The following is a 15908-nucleotide window of genomic DNA, read 5'->3' as shown; positions in this document are numbered from 1 at the left end:
GGGGAGAGAATCAGAAGACCTAGGACTCTTCTGGAGCAGAAGGTAAAATGTGGGCTTCCAGAGGTTCTCGCTGGTGGGCGGGTGGGAGGGAACTGCAGAGAGGGGTGGGCGGGGCGGTGGGCGGGGCCCTGCCGTGCAGGGCAGGCCTGTGAACTCTGGAGCAGTCCAGGCTGGGGGCGGCCTCTGTAGAGAGCTGACAAAGTGGGCTCCGCACATGCTGTGAGCAAATGGGCACCGGGTCACAGGACTTTGCTTGTGGAAGTGCGGAATGTTCTAGAGCAGCAATGGGTTCGCGGTGGACAGTGGACGGAAGCGAGGACCCACTGGGGAAGACCTGCAGAACTTATAAACGGTACTGGTGAGCCCTAGAAACGGTCTGGAAAAGAGGAGGTCGTGTTTTTAAAGTATTTATTTGAAGTGACTATAAAAACCCATTACTCGTTTTAAAAAAGGGTCCCGAATCAAGTGTTCCTCGGGCTGCGTGCAGCCGAGTCCACTCCCACAGAGGGGTCCTGCGCAGAAGTGGGGGTGGGTCCCGCGGATCCTCTAACCTCTCAGCCCCAAACAGGTACAGAGCCTTGATACAAAAACAGGAAAGACAGGGCTGCTCCGGCTGTTAGGAAGTTCCACTTAACTGAACTCCTGTGCGGGCCACTTGTAAACACGTGAGGAAGCATCCACTGAACACGTTTTAATTTTTCGTAGGCATTTACCACATTGTTCATTGGATGCGTGACCCGGTAGTGATCACATCCTCGTGATATAAAGCTGTCAGCATTGTATCCGAGTATTTGTTTTTTCTCATTTGTTTTTCTTTTTCTTTTTTTTTTTTTTGAGAAAGGCAACACTATGGGAAGGGTAAATGTGATCTCCATACCAACGAAATGATACAAGACAACCGATGCAATTATGTAAAGGTAAATACCCAAATTTCAATTTTTAAGTGATTAAAAGACTACTTATACAGTAACCAGGGTGGGACAGTGGAAAAAAACACGGCTTTTGAATCAAACCAATGTTCAAGCTGTCGCGTCACTAAGTGGCGTGTGATATGGAGCAATTTACTATCCAAATTCCAGGTTCCTCTCGCCTGCCTCAGGGGACAACTGAGAGGAGAGGACGAGGCGATGAGGCGGCAGCTATGCTGCGTCATCCCGCAGGTGATAAGGTATAAAAAACAGAGCACGCGAGCATCTAAGGAAACGGACACGTAAACGACCTCGAGATCACAAACTTCCAAAGACTTACAAAAAGTAAGCCAAAGAAATACTTAAGTACTGAAAATCAAGTGAATACCTAGAGGCAGCGAAACTATGGGGAAATACATTCGGATGCTGCTGGTGATACCAAAAGTCACTCGGTGTTCTGAGCGCGGTTGCACAACATACATGCAGTGAGACGCACGGAAGTTCGGTCTGTGCAGGTGATTCTGAGCATGCGCCCTAAGCGTTAAAAGGACCCACGCGGAGCTCCAGGCACTGCCGTTTTCATAGCAAAACACTGGCGAGAACGGCAACGCGGAGCTGCAGGAGGAAGGCGGCTACGGCATGTCGACCGCACGGGAGACGCCGCGCCCCTAAAAACGACGAGCCGACGCGTCGAGGTGTGTAAAACACCTGTGAGTAAACGACGTCGTGCGCAAAACGCAGACTACCTGTGCCACCAGTCATTACTACTAGTAAAACGTATACGTATAACGACACGGTACAAATTTACGGTGACACAGATTGGACAGAATTTCCCACTGGCTGCCCAAGCAGGAGCTACCGAAACACTGGCTCCCTCGGCCACCAGGGCGGCGTCCGAGACGAGGGACGCGGTTGTCTTTGGCCAGGAAAACTACACGGAGCAGGAAGTACTGGTGTGCGTTTCACTGGTTCTTTTTTGCTGTAAATTTGCTAAATGTCACTAAAACCAACAAGCTACCTCCACTCCTTTGTCTCTATCAGACGCTTCCATTTTGAAATCTCACTGCCATTTTTGAATCAATGGGCCCAAATGAAAACCATACCCTTTACCTGCACACCAGACAGAGTCTACCTTCCTCCTGACAGCCTGCACCCCCCTCGCTGGCATCACGGACTCTGTCGTCACGGTGGCACCTGCTATTTGCTGATGGCTTAACCCAGTCCCCTACCCCCCGCAATATACCAGGCCCCCCTCTTCTCGCTCACTGCCATCATCCTGCTTTACTCCCTCATTATGGCTACTGTATACTAAAATCCAGGGTGTTTTCTAGAACCGTGCTTAATTCTTTCTGAACACTGTCTCATATAACCCTCGCAGCCCGCAGCCCCAGGCCCCTCCCCACAAAAAAAGGCATCATTTTTGGTAGAGGGGATAAGTAACAACTTTCTTCAGGTCTCAGAAATGATCAAAGGACTTCGCCTGGGCGCATAAGACTAAGTCGCTCTCTTTTTCTGTCACTCTATCACCCCGCGTCTGGTCTCAACGGTTGTCTCTGCTCCCCGCCCCAATTCAGAGCGGAAGCCCCGCTCCCGTGAGCTGTTCCTTAGCCTGCGGGAGGTAAACGGGTTTATATGGAGTCGGAGGGCGGGAGCCTCATGATGGCATCAGTGCCTGCTAAGAAGACGGGGAGGGAGGCGGCCTCCTTGCTCTCGCGCCACGAGCACGCGCCGGGGAAGGGCCACACAGAGAGAGGGAGGCCGTCTATGAGCCAGGACGTGGGTCCTCACTAGACCCTGAATTAGACTTTGGATTACATCTTGACTTTGGATTACGGCCTCCTGAACCGAGAGAAATAAATTTCTGCTGTTTCAGCAGCTCAAGTCCATGGTATTTCGTTATAGCGGCCCGAGGCAGCTGAAATGGCCCATCGTTATGTTTTCTACATTCCTGTGCAACTTCCTGAGGAAATCAGAGCCTACTTAGCGCTTCCCTCCAAATGAAGTGTCCTGTGTGCCTGAAAGCCGACGCTCGCGAGGGTCAGCCGAGCACGGTACCTACCTGTTGAGGCAGTCGTCCACACAGCCCTTCCTGGCGGCGTCGTCAGGCTTCTTACAGTTGCACGTGGGGGCCTCGTAACCAGAAAGCGGCTTGACGTCGACGTAGACATCTTGAGAGAAGACAGCGGAGAATAAGTTGTGAACACACAGGATAATTTTTTAAGTGCCAGGCTAAGACCACTGAAAGTATGGAAGCAGAAAAAATAGCTCCCCGGTTACTCACTTGAACGGATTTTTTTATATAGTGGGACATCTGGCTTTTTGTATAGCTAGAAGAAAAAAAAAAAAAGAAACATCTTGATATAGCATTTAACTTCAAATGCCAGACAGCAGCATTAATCACTAAAAATACAGGAAATCATCCACGTGTTCTGCCCACATGGAAATGTCTACAGGACTTTCTGGGCCGGATACGTGTGAGGGAAATTCTTGGCGTGATCGCTTTTTACCCCGAAATAAAAAAGGTGACTTCCCAGATCAGGGGAGAAAGAGAACTAGGTTCAACAAGAGAAATATAAATATAAAATAGTCTAAAGATGCAGTTTGAATGCTGTGTTTCTCCAGCATGTTGGTGAATACGCAAATGCAAGTCACAGTGCAGACGGAAGCCATTCATCGGGATAAATGCACAGTCTATCTGCCGCTAGGAACAAGGGGGAAAACTTGCCTGGGGCTTGTTTAGATGGCCCAGGTAGGTACATGAAATTAAAAAGACGAGTGCCCTGGCTTTATCAGGGTGGGTACTGTCGGAAAACACACATCTCATGTTTTAATTAAGGCAATTAATTTAGTGAATGAAGAAGATAGCGCAGGCAGGAAAATGGAGCTATCACATTGTAATCAAGAATGCACGAGGTAAAAAAAAAAAAGAATATATTAGAAGAGAGGCAGCCAGCGGGCCAGCGTTTTAGCACAGAAGACGGTACCGAGACCCAGCGCCCTGGCCTGAGTTAGAGCGTCTGGATCTGTAAGGAGAATCCCACCGCCGCGCCTCAGTGAGCGCCGTCGAAGCGCACGGCCTCCCTCCCTGTCGGAGCTCTGGGACCAAGGCCTCAGACGGACCGCGATCCCGTCACCAGAGCAGACGATGCGGAGGGAAACGGCCATCCTTCTGGCTTTCCCAAATTAAACTCGGGTGGAATTTTGGCAAAACTCGGGAGCTTATTCGCCTCATTTGCATGACTAGTTTTATTTCCCAATGGTTATTCTCAGTATTGGGTTTGGGGACTATAGCTTAATATATAAATTACTGGGGGAAACTCTTCAATTAGGGAAGCGAGAGAAAAATAGTACCTTTCTATTTTTAGTTGCCAATATATTTAAAGATCTTTTAAAAGTACAAGAGTGTTAAACATTTTCCCTGTTTCCTTTAGTAGAAAATTTTCTTTTGTATGTGAAAAATAAATTCCAAACTCATGGGAAGGAGCCAACAAAAATAAAGCCTGAAATTTCTTAGTGCTGCTGGCAGTACATCTAAATTCTCCGGAGACCTGCATCAAACAGGATTCTTATAGAACAGACTCTTTGCTACCAAAATAAAAGCCCAGAATAATAACAGAAGGCTGCCTAAGGAAGGAGGAACTTACTGCTATTTTGAAGTATGAGTAAAGGCAAATAGGTCACATTAAATATGGATGCAAATTCATTTTTTTAGTCTCTAACCTTCACAGGGACACTTCTCCACACCTCCTCAAATGAGAGCATAACGAGGAGGCAGAGAGAAAAAGCCTGGCTCCCCCGCGCCCCAGCTGAAGAGTGCAACCTGGTCAGGTGCCTCGCTGTACCTGATTGTGCTTCCACTGCCAGAGGATGTCGTAGGGGAGCTGGAAGTCGATTCTCTTTTGCCTCAGATACTTCCCTGCAACCAGAAACACCATCGGTTTCAGTATCACTCACACAAAGGGCCTCGGAGCCACAAGAGCTAATATGCACTGACTAGAAAGATAAAGATTTAATTTTATAGATTTTTCCCATCACCAATTTTTAATTTTAGCTACTCTTTCCTATTGTGTAGTACACACTAAGGACACACACACACACACACACACACACACACACACACACAGAGGACTTGGAGGTAGACGATCTCTACGAAAACAGTCCACTGACAACCATGCAGCTAGGCAATGAGCAAACCAAAACAGCGTGAGAGGACACTCAATAAAGAGAAAGATCCTGACGGCTTTGCCTCTTGCCTTTTTAAGACGGGATATTAAAATCTGACAGAAACTTGGTTTTTTGAAAAACAAGGAGACTGATTTCAAAAAAAGTTTAGCTTGTTTGTACATAGTCTGAGTACCGGATTATAATATCACTCATGGTAAGAATTACTTCCCCTTTGTCATTCTGTATACACGGTCCCCATTCTCCCCACCGAAAAGCCATCGTGGGAGTTCTGAGAGAAAGTGGCAGTTTCTGAGTGAAACGTGCGTCATCAAGGGGTTATAAACGACGATCGAAGGCACTAAAAAGAATCTGTTTAAAGTTCACTTAACAAAACACGAGTAGAACTCAAGGTCTGACCTTGTCGGCCTGAGGAAAGGGAGGTGAGACCCAGGAAGACAGGGGAACTCTGATTTTTGCCCCGCTGGAAGAATGTCAGCTCCAGGAGGCAAGGGGCTTTTTGTTTACGGGTGTTTTGCAAGCATCTCGAGAACCGTGTGATCGAAGAGTAAGCACTGAGTAAGCATTTTGTGAACCGACGAGTGGATGGAAGCATTTATTCCATGGCACGAGCTTGGCGATGCTCCACCGACTGCTCCCTCTTCACCCCATTAAGCAATAGCATCACCTTTGCTCACCTCTTGAATTCTGCTCTTCTTAAGCACAATATTTTTCTTCATTTTTTTTTGATTGGTTCACTAATTATTTTCCCTTGGTTTTACTGAGATATAATTGACACACCTCACTGTATAAGCTTAGGGCGTACAGCGTAATGGTTTGACTTGCAAGTATTGCGTAATGATGACTGCTAGAAGTTTAGTTAGCATCCGTCATCGCTCATAGATACAATAAAAAGGAGAAGCAAAAAAAAGAAAAAACATCTTTTATTTCCCTGAGATGAGAACCCTGGGGACTTACTCTTGAGCAGTTCTGATTTTATCACGCGGAGTGTTAACCAGCCAGGCCGTGGACACCGCCCCACGTACCCATGACCCTGAACTGGAAGTTAACTTCTGACCACCTTTCTCCTATTCCCCCAACCCCAACCACAGGCTCTGGAAACCGCGAGTCTGATCTCTTTTTCTGAGTTTGGTTTCTTTCTTTTGGATCCCACATACATGTGAGATCATACGATGTTTGTCTTCCTGTCTGAGTCATTTCACTTAGCAAAGTGCCCTCAAGGTCCATCCATGTTGTTGCAAATGGTAGGATTTTCTCCTTTTTCTTTTAAATGGCTGATTAATATTCCACTGTATACAGACATCACAAATTCTTTATCCACTCATTCCTTGATGGACATTTAGGTTACTTCCATGTCTTGGCTGCTATGAACATGGAGCATAGGTATCTTTTGAGTTAGCGTTTTTGGTTCCTTTGGATATAATCCCCGAAGTGGAACTGATGAATCATATGGCAGTTCTATGTTTAATTTTTTGAGGACCCGCCACACTGTTTTCCATAATGGCTGTACCGGGATAATTTCTTAAACATGACCAGCTCCTTCCTGCCTTTACATTCTCATGTGTCATTCCTCTCTGCTAAAATCGAATTCTCTATGCCGAACTGTGCCTTTTGCCTTGTCCTAAACCTTATCTGAGATTTTAATATAGCTATTGTAAACAACCGCATCCAACCCTGATCGCTAGACCCGCTCGCTCCGATATGGCAGTTAATGTAATTAAAACTGTCAACCTCTTCCTCTGGTGTTTATACATTTTGTGTAAATTCTTTATCGCGTCATAAAGACATCCTCCCATTCATCACACGTGTGCTAAGGAAGCAATATTCAGAATGTATAAAGACACCTAAAGCTCAAGAACCAGAACACGAATGATTGAAAAATGGACAAGGACTTGAAGAGACTTGAACAGATTTCACTAAAGATATACAAATGGCCAATAATACGCAAAGAGATGCTCAACATCGCTAATTATTAGGGAACTGCAAATCAAAACCAGAATGAGTTTCACACCTGTTAGGATGGCTACTATGAAAAAACAGAAAATGACAAGTATCATCAAGGATGTGGAGAAACTGAACCCTTAAGAACTGTCGGTGGGGATGTAAAATGGTGCAGCCACTGTGGAAAACAGTATGGCAGCTCCCAAAAAATGAAATGTAGACTTACCGTGTGATCCAGCAATTCCACTTCTGGGCATAGACATAAAAAAATTGAAAGCGGGGTCCTCAACAGAGAATTGTAAACCAAGGTTCATAGCAGCATTATTCACAACTGCAAAAAGGTGGAAACAACAGAAATGTCCATCGACAGATGAATGAATAAACAAAACGTGGCGCGCGCGCGTGTGTGTGCACACACACAAATACTATCCAACATTAAAAAGGAATGAAATTCTCATACATGCAACGACAGGGAGAACCTTAAAGACACTGTGCTAAATGAAGTAAGGCAGACACGAAAGGACAAATATTGCGAGATTGCACTATATGAGGTATTTAAAATAGTAAAATTCATACAGATAGAAGAACAGTGGCTGCCGGGGGCTGGGGAGGGATCGTGGGGGAACTATTATTCAGTGGGTACAGAGCTTCAGCTTGGGAAGATGAAGTTTTGGAGATGAGTAAAGGGGACGACTGCACAACGTGAATGTCAATGCCACTGAATCTTACACTTCAAAATGGTCACAATTCAAATGTTAAGTTACATACGTTTTACCGAAAGTTAAAAAAGTTGATAATGTAATATACTAAAGCCATTATACACTTTAAATTGTAGGATATGTGAATTATGCCTCAATAATTTCTTAAAAACATATGTCAATGTTAAAATGTTTTGCTTTATCCATTAAAAAATGACCTAGAAGACTCAAAGGGAGAAAGACTATTGTATATGTCCATATTTTTGCTCCCTGTACTTTTCCCCACCTTCCTGATGTCCCAAGGCTCCTTACTGCTTTTCGGTTTAGAGAACTTCCCCGACCCACAGGGTGAGTGTGCTGGAGGCAAACTTAGTTATTCTTCGTCTTCAGATGCTTTGATTCCCTATTAATTACTGAAGGATATTTTCGCTGGGTATAGGATTCTGCTTCGACAGTTCTTCTCTCAGTATTTGAAAAACGTGCCGCTTCCGTGGATTCAGATGAAAAATTTACTGTCGTTTGAATTTACCCCTGTAGGAAAGGAGTCATTTCTCTCATTGTTTTCAAACTGTTTTGTCCCTAGTATGCGGCGGTTCGATTATAAAGTGTGCTGGGACGGATTTCCGTGCGTATACTCCGTCTGTGCTCACTCATCTTCTCGAATTAGTAGGTTTACGTCTTCTCCCAAATCTGGGAGGTTCTCAGCCATCCATCTCCATCTCCTCTTCTTCCTTCGGAACACTGAGAATACGATTTTAGCTCTTTTGTTACGGCCTCACGGCCTCTGATTTTTTTTTTTTATATCTATTTTCTCTTTTGTTCAGATTGAGTAACATTCCAGCACCTAGTCACCGATTCCTCCTGTTTCCCCTTCATTCTGTCAATTCTATTCCTGAGCTTATTCTTTCGGTTACTGCGTCTTTCAATTCTAAAATTTCTATTTGGTTTTTCTTTAAATCTTCTATTCTAAAAGCTGAGGCTTTTCTGTTTTTTCACATTTCAAGCATAATTACTTGAAGTTTTTAAATCATAACTGCTTTAAAATCATTGTCAGATTTTAATGCCTCGGTGTTGGCAAATGTTAACTGCCTTTTCAATTCAGTTTGAGATCTCCCTGGTTCTTGGTGTGAAATGTAATATTCAACTCAAACCCGGCCATTTTTGTATTAGAAGATTCTGAATTTTATAAAGGCTTTTATTCTTTTTCCAAAACTGCTCCGCCAGACGGAGGGAGAAGGCTGCAGCGTTGCCAGCTGGCGTTCCCCACTCAGCCTCCACTGAAGCTGAAGCGCTGACAGGCTGGGGGAGGCTCCTTGCTGCGGCGGGGGGACCGTGGGGGGAGCCACGCTACTACTGGGCGATGGTAAGACCCCTGACTCTTTGCTAGACCTCCTCTGAGATGCCTGATCAAAACAACTTAATTGTAATATGCATTTTCAAGTCAACAGCTTTATCGAGGCTTAAGTCACATGCCATGATATTCCCTCCTTTACGTACAGTATTCAACGGGCTTTAATATACAGAGCTGTGCGATCATCACCACTGTGATGGTTAATTTAATGTGTCAACTTGGTTAGGTTACAGTACCCAGACATTTGGTCCAACATTATTCTACACGTGTCTGTAAAGGTATTTTTTAGGTGAGATTAACATTTAAATCAACAGATCTGAGTAAAGCAGATTATCTTCGGCAATGTGGGTGGCATTCACCCCATCGGTTGAGCGCCTTAACAGAAGAAAGACGGACCTCCCCGGAGGGGGCCGAGTCAGCAGAACGCCTTCCGACGTCTTCAGCTGCAGCGTCGACTCTTCCCTTGGTCACCATGCTGCCGGCCTACCCTGCAGACAGGGGACGCGCCAGCATCCACGACTGGCGCGAGTCAAGTAACATAAACCTCTCTCTGTCCCTGTCTTACTGGAGACCTGATGTAATCACCATCTCAACATTTTCGTCATCCCCGAAAGAAACCCTGTGTCCGAGAACAGTCTCTCCTCACTGTCCCTCATCCCCAGTCCCTGGAAACCTCAACCTAGTTTGTGCTTCTATGTACTTTCCTGTCCCGCACATTTCACACACGTGGAATCACAGAACAGTGGCGTCCTGTGACTGTCTTCTTTCGCAGGACACAACGGACTCATGTTCCATGGTGCTGCTGCCCATCTCCGTACTCTGGCTCCTGCCAGCAACGTTCCCGCCTGTGGATCCGCGGCCTTCTGCTGTTCCGTTCACCCGCCGACGGGGACTGGGGCTGCTTCTCCCTTTTGGCAGGAACTGAAACTGCCACTATGAACATGTGTGTCTAAGTTTCGGATGGATGACATTCTCATTTCTCTGGGGTACATACCTGATGGCAGATGTGCTGGGTCACATGGTAATTCTCTAATTCTTTGAAGACCTTCTGAAACGTCTTCCAAACAGGTTTATGCCACTTCGCATTCTCACTAGTGCAGCATGAGGGTTCCAATTTCATGACATCCTCGTTAACCCTTTAATTAAAACTGTCCTAGTGGGTGCGAAGTGGCGCCTCGTTATGGTTTTGTTCTTCTGTCTCCCGAATGACCATGATGTGGCACCTCTTTTCACGTGCTTATTGGCCATCTGCGTATCTTTTTTGGAGAAATGTCTATTCAAAGAGTTTACCCATTTAAAAATTGTGTTGTCTTTTTTATTGTTGAGTTACAATGGTTTTCTATCTGTATGGATTTTTGGATACAAGTCTCTTACTTGATGTATGATTTTCAAACATTTTTCCCATTCTGTGAGTGGTTGTTTCAGTTTCTTGATGGTGTTCTTCAAAGCACAAAAGTTTTAAATATCGATGAAGTCCAATTTGTCTCTTTTTCCTTTTGGTGCACACGACTTTGGTGTCGCATCTAAGAAATTACTGCCTAATCCAAGGTCACGAAGGTTTACTCCTTTGTTTTTTTCTTGGAGGTTTATGGTTTTAACTCTGGTATTTAGGTCCGTGATCCATTTTGAGTTAATTTTGTACGTGGTGAGGCTGGAGACTCACTTCACCCTTTTCTATGCCCACATGCAGTTATCACAGAACCATCGAAAAGATCACGCTTTCCTCGTTGAACTGTTGTGGCACGCTTGCCAAAAATCGACTGATCATAAATTTAAGGGTATAAATACACATTTTGATAAAGAAATATTCTCCATTGAAAAAATAAAATTTTACTTGAAATGTAATTCTCTAATGAGATAAAAACACCTGATTTCATTAAACAGTTAAAAATATTACTTTCTATTTACAGAATCTGACCCCATTAATGTAAGATGCATTTTTACTTTGCTTACACAACTGTTCACAGAACTAAGACTGTAGAGACGGAAACGAACCTAAGTCTGACTCAAAGTCGTGCTTCTCGTTGACGTGACGAAGTGACCTGACTGAACCCTGCCCTACCCTAATTATAAAATATTTGAAAATCAAAAATTGTACTGTCAGGAAAAAAATTCTATGCTGCAACATCTTGATTTTAAGTCCTGTTTAACAGGGGAAAAAAGACACACTACTTAGATAGGGTTTCCATTAGTTATTCATTTTGCAAACCACTGAATACAAATAAGTGTCCGTGAGAGCTAACCTGGGGACTTAGAGATAAAATCTTTATTTAGATTAAGGGATTTCCATTCTGGACCTCTTAACCACTATTCGTGCAAGAGATGTGACAGAAATATTGGCTCACCGTTATTCTCCGTTTTCGCTTGGGTTAGAACGGACTCCTTCATCCCCTTAAAGAGTGAGAGCTTCGCCCGAGACCTAAGCCAATTTCCCATCCGAGACAAAACCAGTAAGACCAAAATGGTCATGTTTTCCTTCAATGGGACTTTGAAATGACTTATTTTCAAAGCTTACTTATCATTAGTAGGTTCTAGGAAATAGCTAAATCTGCTGAGAATCTGCTTCCATTGCTGTGACTTCACTGGTAAAAACAAAAGGCTTTTTCAAAAGAACTTTGGCATTAAGCCCGGAGAGCATGGAACTTACAGCTTACCTTTGTTCCACAATCGGGAAAACGATTTTAAAGAAAATGCTATTTACTCTGATGCTGACGTTAAGCTCACCCTTAAAGGAGAAGAAATCAGGGCGTCACGGGGAGGGAGGGTGCAGGCGATGTGAACACTTAGCACAACGCCCTCTGGTGGCAAGAGCATGGGCTGCCCAGGGTCCGAAAGGAGACCCGCACCGCCTGACGCGTGACTGAGGGACAGGTGGGGATGAATACATGCAGAGCGATGGGGCAGGCAGGGGCCAGATGGTTCTTAACGTCAGGCTACGGAGTCTGCGGCCGACCTGACGGCAGGCCGCGGAAAGGTTTTTAAGTGTGACCTGGTGTAAGTCAAACACCCTTTCTCTCTGGCTGTCTGGAGAGCGGACGGGAGGGGACAAGGATGGAGGCGCAGAGGTGGGCTGGGAGGCCAGTCTGCAGCCTGTGCCAAGGCTAACGGCGTCACGGGTCTGAAGGGCGGCAACAGAATCTGGAGAGAGGATACGTTTCAAGGATGCAAATGACAGAACCTGGACATGGACAGGGTGAGGGTTAAAGGGAGGAGTCTAGGATGGCTTCTAGGGACCTTTTACATATCTGACAAGCTTCATGGCAGGAGCCCAGCAGGTACCAGTCCCCAAACACTAGATGTTCCCTCTAAAAATCAACAGAAAGATAAAGCTTGCTCTGTTTTCAAGCAGATAAATAACCAGAAAAACGAGTGGGCCTTGTCCCTTTTAATACACATCCATAAATCATCTCCCTCCTTGTGGACACGGAAAAAGCCAGAAACGGAACGGATGAACGGCTGGGTCTTCCTGGATGACATCCTTAGGGAATCAAACGCTACAGATAGGTGGTGTTCATCAAAAGATTTACATCATTTTGCCCCCTAGACAGCAAAGAGTTTGCAGAATTCTTCAGGGTGAGTGTAAATGTTAAAAGAAAGAGCTCAACCCCACTGAAGATACCGAGAGAACAACAAGAACACGAAGGACACTTCGCCCCAGCGCAAGAAACAGCCTGTGTCCTGAGCGGCGCGCCGCGCGGACCGACACTCACCGACATGGATGGGCGCGGGGAACAGCCCGTAGTCGTGCTCTCCCGGACAGTATTCCAGCTTCTCTTTCTTTAGCTGGATCAGTCGGCTCTTTGGGCTACGATCAGAAAAGAATGAAAAACAGTCAGAGGCGCCGAAACTGCCTCTTGTAGTTAATTACAGAAAACAGGTTCCTCTGTCGAGAGTCTTTGTTTTAACCGCGGCTTAAATCTTAAATGTACGTTTGGGGGAGACAGATGCTAAGTACTTTCGGATTTTTTAAAATCTGCATTTCTGGAAAAACCTTTTAGAAATTACACATAAGAAAGAGCCTTGTCTGCATTCACCAATGGTTTTGCAAAAGAAACCTCAATTTCAGATTTGATAGAACGATGACCTTGTGTCTGGTTAACAATTCATAAAGCTCTTTCACACGTACTCGTTTATATCCATCCCGTGACGTAGGTAAGAGGAAATGTTAGCTCTACTTTACAGATTTGAAAACAGATGCTCTATGAGGTTAAGTGACTTATCTTGATTTTAGTAGCTGGCAAGGACATTTAAGATAGAAACCTCAGTGTCTTGCTCGACTCCTACTCACGCACTATTCTTTCTTTTATCCCACGATGTTCCTGCAGGCTGACCTCTTTCATTTATTTACTGATTTGTGTCCCTAATGTTTGGTATGAGACAGTCTCAAGAGATTTCACAAGCACATAATAGATGGGGGGGAAAAAAGAAGGAAAAAAGGAAATGAGAAAAAAGAGAGGAGAGAAAAAGGCTCCAGGAGAGAGGGCCTCATTTAGTCTATTCTAACTTGATTTTGGCTTAAAGTTCTGGTAAGTAAGGCAAGGCTGATATATTTCTTTTCTCTATGAACGACAACACGCTGCCTTTAAAAACAAAAGTCTAACTCTGCTATATCTTTGCAGATGAGAAAATCTGAGGCCCAGAGAAGGCAGGTACTTGTCGACCCTAAAGTTCTCAAACCTGAAGACTGTTCTTTCTAGTGGGTCGTTCGGTTATGTACTCGGCAGGTACGGACACTCAGGAAGTCCAGGTCATGTTCTGTGCTAAGAAACAGTGGTGAAGGAGACGGGTCACACTCTACTTGGGTATCCAAACAATAAGGAGATAAGAAAAACAAAAAAAATCAGAAAACTGATAAATGCTAGGCAATAATTAAAATGTGACGAAAAGAGAATCATTTGGGAAGGTTTTTCGAAGGAAGTGACATTAAGCTAAGACGTAAATGTCACTGAGATATCAGTCATGAAAGGATCTGGGAAATGGAGAGAGAGCAGGTAGAGGAATCGGAATGAGACTGGAAATGAGAAGCAACGGAAGGTGGCCGCAGTGGCCCAGACGGAGTCAGAAACCAGGTCACATGCAGTTTTTAAAGCAGTGGTAAGGAGTTTGGGAAACGGTCACAAAGGAAGAAAGATACTAGATTGTTCTACTCAGATCTAAAGACCACCCTTAACTTTAAAAACTTACTTAAAATAATGATTGCGAACAGAGAGATGAAAATTTTAACCCGAGTTATATTTTTTCCTCGTCAAAGTTAAATACGTAGATCAAGACAACTACTGTGTTTGGAACCGAGTACTCTACGAACGAAAATTTGGTCTGTACTTTATTAGATCCAAGATTTACACAAGCTAATTAAACGGAGAACAGAAAAGTTTTAATTGAGCTAAAACAGAGAACAGAAAAGTTTTAATTGAGCTAAAACAGGAACAAGAATTGTCAGTGTCTTCACTTTCTATAATGGTTTCATTCTCAGAGTAATTTTTGGTTAAATCTTTACAGATGATTGACAAAGGACTCTACTTCCATTCATTATATTATTGGTAATTATGACAGGTTAACCAAAGCTGTTCACTCTTATCATCTAAAGGTGGTTTCTGATTTTTTTCATACAATTAATCGTCTAAAAAGCCACAGCTACAAGCAAAAACAGATACTGCCAGAAGAAACAGCAAAATGGCCTCGGTAAGAGACGATCAGTTATGTACCAGAAATGCCCTCCTCCACCTTGCAAACTACGGCTGCATCTCTAAAACCCAACTCAACATTCTATGGAAGACTTCTTACTCAGTGATACAGCTAGTCCATATCTCTTTGGGGCTTTAAAACTTCTCAGAGTGCTTTTCAAGCTGTACTTTCCCCAAGAGAATATGAGGATTTTAAAAGTAAGGAATATTTTATTCATCTGGCAAAGTGCTTGGAACAGAGAAAGCATTCAATTAGTTAATGAGGAATGAATTGCTGAAAATCGTCAGGATCATTTTAGATACAGGTATAATGCCATTTTTCTTATTTTTAATCAACAAAGAGCACCGTCAGAATCCAAACCACACAAACGTCATCCCGAAAGACAGAAGGAAGATCACGGAAGACGTATGAGCCCCGAACGACACGGCGCTGTATGGCGACGGCCGTGAGGTGTCTGTGGTGCATTCGTACCTGCACACACCACATTCGCATTACGCTCTTTGCCGGAGTGTTCTGCAAACATGAAAGAACAGCAGGGCTTCAGAGATGCCAGCTGGCAGGTCCTGTTACTTACTCGGTAGTTTTGTAAACGTCAGAATACAGCCCCGCTTTCTGATACTTCTTCTTCGGGGGACGTGGGGCCTTCTTTTCCCTCGGGAGGAGCGCGAGCACAGGCTGCAAGGTGCTTTCCGGCTCGGGAGGTTTGCCTGGGGTTTCAGGAGGACTGGGAATCTCGACTGCTGCTTCGGCGAAGCTGCAAAGAGAAGTGTAAAGATAATTTATGGTGAAAAAATATTTTCCTACAAATGGTTGTCTATTTAAAAAAAATAACAGCCGTTAATAAAAGAGATATGGAGACTTCCTCATCTGGGCATGCTGGAGTAACAGACTTGTCCTCCTGACAGAAACTAACGGTAATACCGTAAACTACTATGAACCCGGAGAAAGTTTATGACACAATTATGAGACACTGGACGACAGTTAGCGCAGCACTGTGATTCCTCAGAAAACTGGAAAAAAAAGGCGGGCGAGAGGCGAGTCCTCCGTCCCGTGGCCTTTTAAGAGAAAGGCGGTGGCAACGGAGTAGAAACGAGGAAGGGAATGCGCGAGCGGGCGAGGCGGAGCGGGAGAGGGGGGCACGGG

General features: G+C 44.5%; 1 protein-coding gene across 1 annotated transcript in view; it reads right to left on the bottom strand.

Moving 5' to 3' along the window:
* The window catches only part of ASH1L (ASH1 like histone lysine methyltransferase), a 93745-nt gene that overhangs the window by 27771 nt on the left and 50066 nt on the right, over positions 1-15908 (bottom strand). The window contains 5 exon segments of the mRNA XM_025040823.1: positions 2968-3076; positions 3190-3235; positions 4751-4824; positions 12791-12885; positions 15340-15519. Coding sequence (XP_024896591.1) covers positions 2968-3076; positions 3190-3235; positions 4751-4824; positions 12791-12885; positions 15340-15519 — 504 coding nt within the window.

Source organism: Pteropus alecto, unplaced genomic scaffold (genome assembly GCF_000325575.1).
Source record: "Pteropus alecto unplaced genomic scaffold, ASM32557v1 scaffold49, whole genome shotgun sequence".
Lineage (NCBI taxonomy): Eukaryota > Metazoa > Chordata > Mammalia > Chiroptera > Pteropodidae > Pteropus > Pteropus alecto.
Note: the sequence above shows the minus strand (reverse complement) of the source record. Positions and strands in the feature narration are given on the sequence as shown.